The sequence below is a fragment of the Crinia signifera genome, chromosome 4, assembly GCF_055691185.1.
Source record: "Crinia signifera chromosome 4, ASM5569118v1, whole genome shotgun sequence".
NCBI lineage: Eukaryota > Metazoa > Chordata > Amphibia > Anura > Myobatrachidae > Crinia > Crinia signifera.
In genome coordinates, this window is record NC_139220.1 from 177,311,763 (window position 1) to 177,326,580 (window position 14,818).

General features: G+C 43.4%; 1 protein-coding gene across 1 annotated transcript in view; it reads right to left on the reverse strand.

Moving 5' to 3' along the window:
- The window catches only part of HGF (hepatocyte growth factor), a 132,075-nt gene that overhangs the window by 46,357 nt on the left and 70,900 nt on the right, over window positions 1–14,818 (reverse strand). Inside the window, exon 9 of the mRNA XM_083183069.1 lies at window positions 134–261. Within this exon, the coding sequence (XP_083039195.1) occupies window positions 134–261 (128 nt within the window). The remainder of the gene's footprint in view (window positions 1–133; window positions 262–14,818) is intronic.

Here is a 14,818-nt window from a genome sequence, read left to right on the forward strand (position 1 = left end):
TAGTCACTGGGATTTTTATGACATGGTAATAGTTACTTTTCACATAGTATTCATTCATTACATGTCCACTATATAAATAATAAATCATTCATTGTTAATATAATAAATCTACAATGCTGTGCTGATAATTTACCTTGATGATTGGAAGCTTCACATTTTGGAATTTGTGAGCAATGACCAATTCGAATATTTGGATCTGTAGTGAAGCACCATGGGAACTCTGACCCATCAGGATTTCGGCAATAATTTTCACTCAAATCTCTGCAAGAAATATAAGATACATAACTAATTATTTGATTTTGTATTATTATCTTTAATTATATTGTAACTCAAAAGTACTGCACATAAGGGATAGAACAATGACAATGAACTAGACTAATATACTGGCAACAACAAATACAGATATCCAGAACTGTTTTATTTATTAATAATAATAATAATAATAATAATAATAATAGTGTTTATTATTATTATAATAATTATTATTATTATTAGTAATAGTATTATTATTAATGTTATCCACTTTAATACAGTTTACATAAAGTAGTCTAGCAAATTGCAAGGCCAGTCCTAACTGGTACTCAAAAAGAATTGATCTATGAGGCATTTAACATTACCTACAGTACAATATAAGTGTAAGAATGGACAAATTGAATGATTTGTTTGACAGATTAGTTCTTCACCAAATTTAGACTGTTCGCAGGGATGACCCTAAACAAGAAACATAAAGTATTCGATTTTACAATCTGTAGCATAAACTTCAAAGGCCTCTATTTTATGTGGAATTTTTCAGGTGCTGTAAAAACAGCCTAGGGCTCTGTGTATGCAGTCTTTATCCAGCTACAGCATGTGTTAACCCATGTGTGAGCAGACTGCTAACTACACAGGAACCATTGAGTAATATACACAAGTATTGGAAATAAATTGCAGATCAATAGCAAAGCATGTCTGGCATTTTTTGCTGGTATTGGTTCAAAGTGTATTTTCTAAATATTAATAATTGTACACTAATGTTTCCACAGCGGAATCAATGATTTATTTTAAAAACGATTCTGCAAAGATTTGTCATAAATCTATACATTTTTAGTATTTGTGGAAAAATTTGAGGTAAAGAGAACCAAATCAAAGAAATGAGACAAAAAAACTAGATAGGCTCATTTTGTATTGAGGAAAAAGTTCCAGTATCACATATATGTCAGTGTCAGAAGTATGTGAACAGGCCCCCTTACACTTGTCCAACAAGTTGGACCTGATTGACTCGAGATTTATCCTATGTGCAGGAGGATCAATCTCTTGCAATCTCTTGGTTATACCCAATGGCAAGGGATTGTGCATTGGGTCCCACACATCAGGCCCAGAAGATTTCGTCAGACAGGCACATCAGATTTTGTCAGATAAATTGACCCAATCCACCTGAATTGGATCAAATCTGACAAAATCTCCTAAGTGTAAGGGGCTTTAGGCTTAGGTAAAATTAAAATCACCTAGGCAAAATTAAAATCAAAGATTTTCAATCTATGGGATAACAACCTGTCTTGTAGAAGAACAGGTATCATGTTCACAACACATGTTTGTGGAAGAGTTATACCACAAACAAAGGAGATTTTTTGAGGCCCTCAAAAGAGTTGTTGATGCTCATCAGGCTGGCAAAAGGTTACAAAACCATCTCTAATGAGTTTGGACTCCAATCACCAGTCAGAAAGATTGTGTACAAATTCCATCATTACCCTCTACAGGAGTGGTTGACCAACAAAGAGTATCGCTGCCTAAAGTTTGCTAAAGATCACATGGAAAAGCCAGAAGGTTATTGGAACAATTTTTTGTGGACAGATTAGACCAACCAAGAGCTTTTTGGTTAAAATGAGAAGCGCTATGTTTGAAGAAAGAAGAACATGGCATTCCAGCTAAAAATGTCATACAATCTGTAAAACACAGCAATAGTGGTATCGTGGTTTGGCCTTTTTTTGCAGCATCTGGTCCAGGACAACTTGCCATCCTTAATGGGACAATAAATGCTGAATTTTACCAGAATATTCTAAGGGAAAATGTCAGGGCATCTGTCAATGAGCTGCATCTCAAGATAACGTGGGTCATGGAGCAAGACAACTACCCAAAGGACACAAGTCATTCGACCAAAGAATGGTTAAAGAAGAAGAAATGTAAAGTTTTGGTATGGTCAAGTCAAAGTCCTAAACTTGATCCAAATCAAATGTTGTAAAAGAACCTGGACCCTGAATCTGTTCGGCTCGCAAAGTAGCGTTATTTCGCTGATTTGTGAGCCATGTAACACTACTCACCGCCCGTACGAAAGCCCGCCACCGCTACTCTGCAAATTTTCCTGCAACACTGCGAATTTCATGTTTTGCATAAATTTCCATTAGCAGGGTAGCTTGCAGGCCTGAAATCATTCGATGGTCACCGACAATGAAATCATTTCTGTAACTCTCGCTAATCTAAGTCACTCTCTGGTGATTTAGATTAGTGGCGCCTTACTCTGAGAACAGGGCAGGCAGCTGACATCCGGGGACATCAGGCGTCTGCTCCCAGAAGGCAGATGGCAGCCCCCATTTGCATGGGCATTCCCAGTGTTCTCCTAGGCGCACCCAGCAATTTCATGGGAATGCCACCTGTCCGCCTCCTGCAACCCCCCCCCCCCCCCCCCCGCTGCGAGTGCTTCGCATACTATGCAAGTCTCCGAGGGTGCCCGCAGTGAAGATATGCACATTCGCATAAGCAATTATACACATGCGCAGGTCATCTACATGCCCCCCCAGTGATCAGTTCATGGGCCAGATGCACTAACTTCAAAAGTGATAAAATGGAGAGTGATAAACAGCCAGCCAATCAGTTCCTGCCTGACAATTTTCAAACACAGTCTGTGACATAGCAGGTAGGGGCTTATTGGCTGGCTGTTTATCACTCTATATGGCAGATGCAGGGCCTGTGCTAGGCACCGGAGCTCCCCAGGGGGGAGGGGCACCCCGGCGCTCACCCGCTACACGGGTATATCTTTCGCTCGATAAATTTGAGCACATATAATTTGTTTTTTAGAAAATCTGAGATAGTTTTAGGCCAAATTTCAAGAGATATAAAAATCTGAAAAAGGGCCTCTGCTGAGATGGGACATGGCCTGAGGAGGGTGGGTATGGCCTTGGGTTATGTCCCCCATTTTCATAATTTTGCAGCATAATTTTAAGCAGCTGGGTTGACTCCAGACCCACTAAATTAAACTGTTTAGATGATGGTGCACATTCCTTTGGCATCTATCCAGCTATCACCCACTGCTTTCCTGTGCAGAGCAGCAGAGATCCCAAGGCTACAGTATATATTTTGCTGTTTATTAAAAATGTACAAATTAATTGCAGTTAAGCATTGTGCCCAATAGCAAAGCAAATGTAGACCTCAGAGATTGTACCAGACACCTCTTTCAAATGGCCTGCTCTACCACAAACCCTGGTACTAATCTACAAAATTAGTACATCTTGCCCCTTGTTTGGGAATCTCTGTGAGTCGGCCTGCATATTTAAAGAGGCAATCATTTACAAGGCAAAATAAGGGTGGTTTTGCACTGTAAATAATTGCCTTTTTAAGAATACAGACACACTTGCAGAAACTTGCAGATGCTGCACCTCGCAGGCTAGTACATAGTGCCCAATGTGTTTGTAATATCCCAGCAACTTTATTTAGAATGTCTAATTCCTATGCTGTGTTGGGTTAGCTGCGTGTTCACACATGGGTGAATCCAATGCTTTAAATCTGGATAAATACGGCTTGTGTTAACAGGGCTAACTCGTTTCTAGGTGAAATGTTTATTTAAAACACAAGTGGGTGTATCTTAAAGGGTACGTAATTACACATAATTGAGAACATAACTGTTTCTAAAACAGTACATTAAAATGATGTAGAACAATGTTACATGCCACAGATGAATAATTGTTCATTTGTTTCAAAGCAACCCACAAGTTATATGCTAGAAAATGTACATTAAAATGAAGTAGAAATGCTACAGTATGCTTGATAAAGATACAGAATCAACATCAATATAAGGCCAGAAAGACAACCTATTCTGCTTGCTGGTGGTAGGTGAGGAGATTCTGCGTGCCAGAATCTATGCATCACTTTAATGCTTTCTAGTATGGCAAGAGCCAGCTCCATTCAGAAACAAAGAAACTGAAAGATGTCCAGGAAAATAAATACCTTCCAAACCTAGACTTATACTTTAATATGGAGAGAACTATCGGAGTGAACTTGTTACACCCACGTAATATCATTCTAAAACATCAAATGCAGATTTTTATTAAGAATGTTGCCAATAAATCTTTCTAGATTTCTCCCTATAAAAGTGATTTTTAGATATGTAGAATGCTTGTTAAATCCATCTTCTCCATCTTTTTTCCAGGGAATGCCTTTGGTATTAGTCATAAAGGGGGTTATTCTAGTTCATTCTTTCTGACAAAATCCTTCTTAGATGGACAAAACCATGTGCACTGCGGGTGGGGCAGATGTAACTTGTGCAGAGAGAATTAGATTTGGGTGGGGTTTTTCTTCAAAGTGAGATCTATATTGAAGTGTAAAATCATGCAGTCAGTATTTTCCCTGCACAGAAACAAAATAACTCACCCAAATCTAATTCTCTCTGCACATGTTACATCTGCCCCCCTGCAGTGCACATGGTTTTGTCCATCTAAGAAGGATTTTGTCAGAAAGAATGAACTAGAATAAACCCCAAAATGAGGTAAAATAGACACATCGAGAGTGTAAATCTTTTTAGCTGGAAGAATATCAATATTGATATGTAGAAAAATATGTCATTATAGAAGAGAAATATGGCTGATGAACTATTAGCCATTTTGCTGTAAAAATCCAGTACAGATTTTGCAGCTCATCTGGCAAGGACGCAATTTCACATGGCCTTACACAGAGGATGTAGTCAGGATCCCAATGCCAACAGTAAGCACTAGGGTTATTTTTAGGGTTAGGTACTAGGGGAAGGATTATGCCACAGGGTGGCTGGGTTAGGGCTAGCATTAGAATACTCACCAGGATCCTGTCTGCATTCTGACCATTTGGATCACATTGTCGGGATTCTGTCCAATGGGGCCCTGACCATTGATATTTTATGCCCCACCCATACACAAGGCCATTCTCTGCCATTTGTCTTGCAAGTGATTAATAACAGCTAATTAATTCAATAATGTATTGTATATAACACCAAGCAGTTGAGAGTCGTAGCCTTTTATTGTTCCATTGGGCCAAATGTACTGTTATAGATAACTGAAAATCCGAGGGCCATGTTTCCAGATCTAAAAACTAAGCACCTGATGTCCTATATTGGTGACAACCTGAAAAAAGGTACTAAAAACCGTGAGCCGCTGCCCAGCCAATTCCTAGACTTCCCCCCAAATATAACTGTACAGTGCTGCTAAAAATTTAAAAAAAAACTTTATTTTGACCAATACAAAGAGGCCATCCCATACCATAAATTGGCTTCTGCCCGAAATCTCCCTGTCCACTGGCTAGACCAGTGTCTGACAAAAACGCCCATCATGTACTGTATGTGCGGTAGTCTAAATCCCAGCGCCTTATGTTATCATTCCCCAGTAATCCTACATTTTCTTATTAACTTTTTATGAGAATTTAGTTCCCTGTCTTATTATTATTAGCTGGAACTAGGCAGAAGTAAAGCATCCCAAAGATGCTGAACCCCTGGCTTTACACTCTAAGAGAATTGAGCCTCTGCGGTACAATAGCTTTCTAGGCTGTAGTGGCCCAATTCAGGGCACCCCGAATGCAGTGATGGTGCCACCACCAGATCTTGCACCTATGCAATATAAGTGGATTAGGTCTCTTGTCATTAATTATATTTTATTTTTCTCTTCATGAAAGACCATCATACAACCATCCAATCACCCCTGTGTCTGCAAATACTAAACATTCACTACAAAGTTCCTGTAATTGCCATGTAATTGCTTTCTACATGCAAAATATCACATTTTGTCATCCACAAGATTTTGGCAAACTCTGGGGACATCTGATGATTTGTGCCCAGCAGTGTTGTGTGTGAAGTGACCCAGCGAACATACACACTTGCCTATGTCAATTGTGCTGAGCAACAGCGAGGGGAAATGGGGGAAATGCCATTCTACAGCACGGCTCTCACAAACAATGTCCTCCCTTGGCCCTGTATTGCCCAAAATTTTAACACCAACAGGAAGTTTTGTTGGGCGGAGCACTGGGGCATACTTCAGATACCGCTCCCCCTAGAAGGACAGGCATATCTACCTCAGCAGCCCTGCTCCCTATGGCCCCCGACCACTCATTTACAAAGCCCAAGCGGGAGGTCCAAGGGGGACTCAATAATGCTTTGATTGCTGGCTGCCCTCTTCTGGATGGGTAAGCCGAAATGTCAGCAAACTGTCCCTGTATATTTACTAAAATTGAATTGATGGAAATTTGGAATAAATTGATGTTGGGGTTCCAGGGCTAAAACACACATTTACTAGAACTTGAAAATGTTAGTCCTGACATTGCAATTTATGTAAATTGACATTTAGTAAATATGCCCCATATCCAATTAGCTATTATCAATTTTCAGTTGATTAAAACAACCTAACAGCATGATTTTTAACCAATGGTCATTATCACATCATTCAATTATAGGACATTTTTATCATCCAAAAAAAGACCTGCTGCTTGTAATAACATATGGGATCCAGGATAAATTCCTCTGACCTATGTGTTATTGGCAGCTCGGAGGGCTGGTTATTGGGGATTATGGTTCACGTGCCTGAGGCACTCTAAGCATAATCCCAGTTAAATTCCAGTGCCAGCTAACTGGAGTGCCCCTATTTGAACCTATTGAATTAACATTGGTAAATTACTGGTGCTGCTGCTACAGTACCTACCATAGTGTTTATAGCATATGCATATTTTTTGTTCTAGGGGATATGAAACATACTGTAGTTTAAATTTGTTTGTATATATTTTTAAAACAATAGTAAAGCAAGCTAATAATAATTATCAGTGGGTATTATGTACCAGGGGTCCTGCTTCCTGACAATATATACATGGTGCATCTCCTAAATGTGCTGCAATTAGGTAAACATGAACTTGTTCTGGTTATGATATAAAACCTCTACGGTGTCTAGGTCTACAATCAGGGTTCAATGGTCGACAGTCAAAAGGTTTACATGGTTAAAATGTCAACAGGTAAAAGGTCGATGTGGTTAAAAGGTCGACATAAAAAAAGTCGACATGGACAAATGGTCAACATCCAAAAGGTCGTGAGTGAAAGGTCGGAATGAGTTTTTAATGTTTTTAGGGTGTCTATATCAACATGGACACTGTCTAAGTGTACCGCCTCCCCTCACATGACTTGTGTGCTCACCATGCTTCGGGCTCGCTGCACTCGGCACACTATTTTATTCTCCCATAACGCCCTAGTGGATGTTAGAGCAGGAAATACCGCCTGTTGCCACTTGTCCGCTGAAAATTTAGTAAAAAAAATGCATGTCGACCTTTTTCATGTGACCTTTTCCATGTTGACCTTTTGACAATGTCGACCTATCGCCTGTCAACCTTTACACCCTGTCAACCTTTTGAATGTCGACCTTTAGACCCTGTTGACCTATTTTCTGTCGACATTTAAACCCTGTCGACCTTTAAATCCTGTCGACCTTTTGACTCTGTCGACCATTAGTGGTCGACCATATGACTGTCTATCTTGAGTCATTCTATGATCAGTCCGGATACCCTTGTTCTATGCTAAGGTGTCTCTACTCTGGCCTTTACTGCCTCTCTCAGTATATATAGACAGTGGTGTAACTTGTGTAAGGCAGCCCCCGCTGCCACTTGGGGGAGCGATCGGCAGCGGGATCTGTGTGGGCGCTGGGCGACGGCACCCGCCCGGCGCACTGACCATCCGGCTGACTGACATGCTGCCGCGTGCCGCTGCCCATGCGTTGGCTGAGCACAGGAGGCGAGTCGGCCACAGGCAGTCATGTCAGAAAAACAAATCCTGCATCATTTCTGTGGGGAAGCCGAAGCAGTCTGGCTCTGCACGCGGCTGCAGCAGGGAGGCAGTATGGAGCTGAACTCCCGTGTCCCTGGCTGCTGCCGTGATTGATAGCTGCCAGTTATCCCCCCAACTGCTTTAATAGAAGAGCCGGGAGCTGCCATATGGGAGACACAGAGCAGAGAGGAGGTGACTCGCTGTCACTGAAATGGACTCGGGAGAGCAGCAGTGGGTGCTGCCAATCGAAAATAAATGGTATGTGACCCAAGGGGGTGAGAGGATAGCACACAGGGGAAAGGAGGGGGACAAAGCTCACACTGAGGGAAGGAGGGGGACACGGCTCACACAGGGGGACATGGCTCACACTGAGGGAAGGGGGTGATACGGCTCGGTGTACTCAAATACTAGCATTGTCGCTTTCCCTAGTGAAGTAGCCTGTGTTGAAATGTGCAGGGGATGATACGCTAACTTTCCTTGCATGCAGTAATAAGACGGTGTATCTTTAGACTCTACTAGCGGTGCACCATCACTCGCATAACCACCAATTGGACCACCATATGGCATGTGTGAGTTCTCCGTTTCACTCTGGCCTTCTATGGCTGCAAATGTGAATCTGGGGGCGAGGCAGCTTCTACAGCTGTGACACTCTCATAGTGTGCCAATGAGATGGACAATTTGTGAGTGCACAAATTGGGTGGCGTAGAAAGCTCCATAGCCATGGGGCGTGTGCGAGCGTCTTGTCCGCGTGTGCCCCTGGTTCCACCTGTATACTGTATGCGCCCACAGTGCTGCCAGTTAAACATACTATATGCCCCCATAGTGTTGCCAGGCATTACCAGTCCTATTGTAAACTCAATTGCACAAGGCCATTTTAACTTCATGACATTTCATGTAACTGTTTTGTGCCATGATCTCCACTTATGCTGTGTACTATCACCTTACCTGCCCTGCCCGGCTCCATGTCCCCTGCCCTAACATACAATGGAAAGCAGACAGCTGGCATTGGGAGGTGTTCACTCACACATGCTGTTGGTAGTAAATATAGTAATGTATCCTCCCTCCATCCCATCCCCTCAGTCACTGTATCTTTGAATTTACATGCATGTTGGTATAAAGCCGCAGATGTGAGCTGCCGCTTTGTAGCCGATGATAGATAGACACAAATCCAGGTGGCAAAGGAGATGCTGCGTGGGTGGGTACAGGCCTGTGATTGTGCTGTGATTGTGCTGCTCTCTGGCCCACTGTGTGCTGTGCTGGCAAAGAACAGTATCAAGGAGGGACATGAGAGTTACAGAGAATGCTGCTGGAGCCTGGAGATGTAATGCAGAGCTCCAGCAGCGGCAGGGACGTTGAAAATACAGAATTGGCTGATAGGAGCCGGGCACACCACCCGGTAAGGATCCAGCAACAACAGTATCGGGGGGAGGAGGAGCAGAGCAGTGTACTCATGCAGCAGCCTTGCTGCGGTTGCACTTATGGGCCCTTCCTGGTATTCTTGGTACTCCCATAGACCCCACAGGTGCTGGCGCCCCTAAGCCACCACGGGATCTGTGTCACCATTTTATCGCTTCTGGTTCTCAAACAATTTTGATCTGGGACCCCATCAGACAAAAAAATATTACAAGATCCCAGCAAGTTACTGCAGAATTGTTGCCCCACCTGTGTGGTTAGCAGACAGCACATGCATGGCAGCATTGTGGAGGTACAGAATGATGTGAGGAGTCTGAAGTAACAGACAATTAAACAGATTTTTTGCATCATTGACTGAAAGATTAGAGAAATCATCAGCCTGGAGGTCAGCAACATGGAGTCATGACCCCATGCTGAGATGGTCAGGACCCACAGTTTGAGAACCACTGGTTTAGATGAATGATATGTATTTATTGACAAAACTACAGTAATTCTGAGTTTTTTAAGGTAATAGGAAATGATTCCAAGTACAGGATTACTTCTCATTCTTAACCTATAAATTAAAACGTTTTACATTGTCATGATATACTGTATTTTCATGGTAACAAAACAAACACTACCAGTAATGTTCGCATATGCTATCATACCCCAAGCACGCATTTTTAGCAGGCAGTTCATGACTTCCAGTACATAAATCTGACAATGCTTCATCAACAGTCTGCTTTCTCTAGTCTACCCCCACTCTCTACCAATGTTTTAACTACTGTATGATCAAGTACTGGAACATTAAAATATTCTAGTGGTATAATGTGTCCTACTGATATACCTGCATATGGTTAATTAGGTATCATTTATTTGTGCTCACTTATAGCTCCCTGCTTGTTTCACTCTTGATATCGTCTGTTTTCCCTCCTTGTGCTGGGTTCATCAGGTAATGTTGGCATGGACTGGCCCCTGGTCACAGCTGATCCCTTTATCATTACTGTTCTGTGTTGAATGATGAAATAGACCATACTAGTACCAGAGCTTGAGTAGAAAGAGGAAATGTGTACTTTCCCCAAAGTAACCTCCCCACACATACACATACACACACACACACACACACACACACACACACACATACCATTGGAACTAGTTTGTACCTGGTGCCATTAATGACCATCTTATTACTTACTGTATGCTGCATAGGTTAGACCAGAAATAACCTCATAGGTTACACTGGATATATTTTATTAAGTATTGTCTTTTATGGCTGAATAAGTTCCGAATGGTGGCCTTCTAATAGTCTCTTAACAAATCTCTCACTTTCTGAATCTATCATCCTATTACATTTCCCCCCTTGACTATCTCCTGCCTGGTGCACAGCTTCCCTTGAAAGGGTCTTATACTATATCCACTGTGGCTGCAGTACAGTGTAAGGAGATAGTAGCCATATGCTGTAACACACCTAATAGTGATCTTGTACATAAATGCGTACTTCATTGCACACTTTGGTTCATGCTTGTGCAGTAAGGGTTTCCTAGACTCTTCTTACATGTGCTCAACTGCCCACACATAAGCACTGAGTCTTTCTAAATGAGGCTCATAATCTTCTGTTGATAATCTATCATGGAAAATCCCATTACAGTTATAACGCAGGGGATAAAGTGAGGGGGAACGGGGTGGAACTGACTTCCACCACCTCTAATGGTGAGGTGGAACATTTTAACCTCCACATTGGCCCTGCACAATAATTCTCACAGAAAAGCATTCTAGTTTGCAGGGGGATGCCAAAAACCTTACCACTGGCCCTGTCTCTGTCTAATGGTGGGAAGGGAGGGGGTAATTAGGTGGCGTAGAGAAATGAGTTCCCCCACCTCTGCATGACCACTTTAAGCCCTGGTTATAAGACAATCTAGGAATCAAGTTCCTAATGCAATCATTTACACTGCAAAACCAGTTAGATTTTGCAGTTTAAATGATTGCGGCTTTAAAAAAAAATGAAGATTTCTTACCAAATCTCTCACTTTCTGAATTTCTCATTCTATTAAATGTTACCCTAGCTATAGATGCTGTTTATTTTTGTATATGAAATATAAACACACATAAATAACCAAGAAGGTACTTGTTTCCTAGCACGGCCACAATCGCAGGCATCGTGTGTCATTTAGTGGTATACGACGCGACCGACGCGATGCCCCCGATTTTCCCATTGAAATGCATTGAAAATAGTCAAAATCGCGTCGGTCGCGTCGTATGCTGCTAAAAAACCCTTAAATGGTCCAGACGCGATGCCCACGATTTCCCCATAGGAAACAATGTTAAATGGCTCAATGTACCCGCGATGCCCCCGATTTCTCATAGGGAACAATGTTAAATACCTCAATTTCACCAAATCATCATAGGGAACAATGGTAAATGGGCCAGAAAGCCCCAAAAACACCCCAGAACAGTGAAATGTCCCCCCAAAAGTACTTTACGCCACCCCACGATCAACGCGAACCCGCAGCGTGGCGAGCGCAGCGAGCCCGCGAGGGGCGGCGGTGCGCGTCCTCCGACCTTTTCATACTTCCACTATCCACTAGGGCGTGGAGTTGAGAATAGAATAGTGTGGCGAGCGTAGCGAGCCACTGAGCCCGAAGCGTGGCGAGCGGCCGCGGATACCTTCACAGGTAAACGCATCCCTTCGCGGGCTTCACAGGTATCCGCGTCCCCTCGCGGGGCTCGCTGCGCTCGCCACGCTTCGGGCTCGGTGGCTCGCTACGCTCGCCACACTATTCTATTCTCAACTCCACGCCCTAGTGGATAGTGGGGGTATGAAAAGGTCGGAGGACGCGTACCGCCGCCCCTCGCCACGCTTCGGGTTCGCGTTGATCGTGGGGTGGCGTAAAGTACTTTTGGGGGGACATTTCACTGTTCAGGGGTGTTTTGGGGGGTTTATGGCCCATTTAACATTGTTCCCTATGATGATTTGGGTAAATTGACCCATTTAACATTGTTTCCTATGGGAAATCGGGGGCATCACGGCTAAATTGAGGCATTTAACATTGTTCCCTATGGGGAAATCGCGGGCATCGCGTCGCGACCATCGCACCCGATTTTTTTAGTGCTTGCGATGGCCGCGATGCCCGCGATGCCCCCGATTTTTCCTCACGATGCCCACGATCATGATCGTTGTGGCCGTGCTAGGAAACAAGTACCACCAAGAATAATTGTACTATGCAAGAATAATCATTTCCAACTATCTAAACTTATAACAGGTGCCCATCACTTATACACAGCAGCCCATGAGACTTCTATGGAATGTAAACTAAAAAAGAAATTGTCAGTCTAGCAATATCTGCCATAATGCTAACAGGAATTTCTCTCTGCTGCTATAGTGCACTCTGTATTTAGGACAGTAACCAGTAAAGCACAGATAACTGTGTTTGTTGAAGGTCATCCAAAAAAGCTGTGATGGAGTAACAGACTTGGCCAACAGGCTGGATATATGGTACAATTGCAAGTGGTAGTAGCCCTGCTGGACAAATACATATTTATGTAATCTGACAAGCAATGATTATGTTTTTCATAATAGCTCTACAATACAACTGAAAATATGAATTTATTTATGTTTTGAAATAGAAAATATAAAGTTATCTGGATACTTTACAAAAACGTTAGGCAAGATTTGTCTATACTGCAAAGAAAACACGCCTGGTTTTGCATTTAAGAGTATTACTGTTTTAGAATGTGGGATCAGTCCCGTTGAGAACCAGAAGCTTAGAAAAGCCACCACTTAGTGTAAGCGTGAAATTGATTTAATGAGCTACATATAATAATTGTTTATATGTAGCGATATGTGAAGTTGCAGTATAACCACACAAATTGGAATTATAGCAGAATAGGCCATTGTGTAGGAGTGCGAAATTGCAGCAAAACTATTTTTGGTACTCTTTACCTAGAACGGCGCCCGTCGCGGGCATCGCGGGTACATTTATGGCTACCCGCGACGCGACCGACGCGATGCCCGCGATTTTCCCATTGAAAACCATGTTAAACCTGAAAAATCGCGTCGGTCGCGTCGCGGCCGACCATAAATGTACCCGCGATGGCCGCGACGCGATGCCCGCGATTTCCCATAGGGAACAATGTTAAAAGGCAGATTGACCGCGATTTTACCGTTAAATGCCTCAATGACCGCGATTTTGACATAGGAAACAATGTTAAATGGGCCACAGAGCCCAAATAGACCCCCTGAAGTCTTAAATGGCCCCCAAAATTTTTAACGCCACCCCACGATCAACGTGAACCCGAAGCGTGGCGAGCGCAGCGAGCCCCGCGAGGGGCGGCGGTACGCGTCCTACGACCTTTTCATGCCCTACTATCCACGTCGGCGTGGAGTTGAGAATAGAATAGTGTGGCGAGCGCAGCGAGCCACCGAGCCCGAAGCGTGGCGAGCGCAGCGAGCCCCGCGAGGGGACGCGGATACCTTCACAGGTAAACGCGTCCCCTCGCGGGCTTCACAGGTGTCCGTGGCGACGCGGACACCTGTGAAGCCCGCGAAGGGACGCGTTTACCTGTGAAGGTATCCGCGTCCCCTCGCGGGGCTCGCTGCGCTCGCCACGCTTCGGGCTCGGTGGCTCGCTGCGCTCGCCACACTATTCTATTCTCAACTCCACGCCGACGTGGATAGTAGGGCATGAAAAGGTCGTAGGACGCGTACCGCCGCCCCTCGCGGGCTCGCTGCGCTCGCCACGCTTCGGGTTCACGTTGATCGTGGGGTGGCGTTAAAAATTGTGGGGGCCATTTAACAATTCAGGGGGACTATTACGCTTCGGGTTCACGTTGATCGTGGGGTGGCGTTAAAAATTGTGGGGGCCATTTAACAATTCAGGGGGACTATTAGGGCTCTGTGGACCATTTAACATTGTTTCCTATGTAAAAATCGCGGGCATTGAGGCATTTAACGCTAAAATCGCGGTCAATCTGCCTTTTTAACATTGTTCCCTATGGGAAAATCGCGGTAATCGCGGGTACCCGATTTTGATGTACCCGCGATTTACCCGCGATTACCGCGATTGCCGCGATTTTACCCGCGATCCCGCGATTTCAATCGTGGGCGCCGTTCTAGGTAAAGAGTACCCTATTTTTTTTTTTTTAGCTTTGCTTTGCCTTTCCATGAGAAGTTATTCTTATAGTATATAAATCCACCAGGGATGGGAAGTATGTTACTCATCTCTATGTACAGTTTATAGATTTATAACTTCTCTTGCCTCATAAGTGAACAAATTAATATCACTAAATCATATTCTCAATATGCAAAAGTTATTCAAACCTTTCATTAGATATTTCTAGGTTTTACAGTACTTGCAATCCTAAGTAGTATGTTTCTTCTAATGGACCTATTTACTGGAAACAAGTGGTATGGGCATA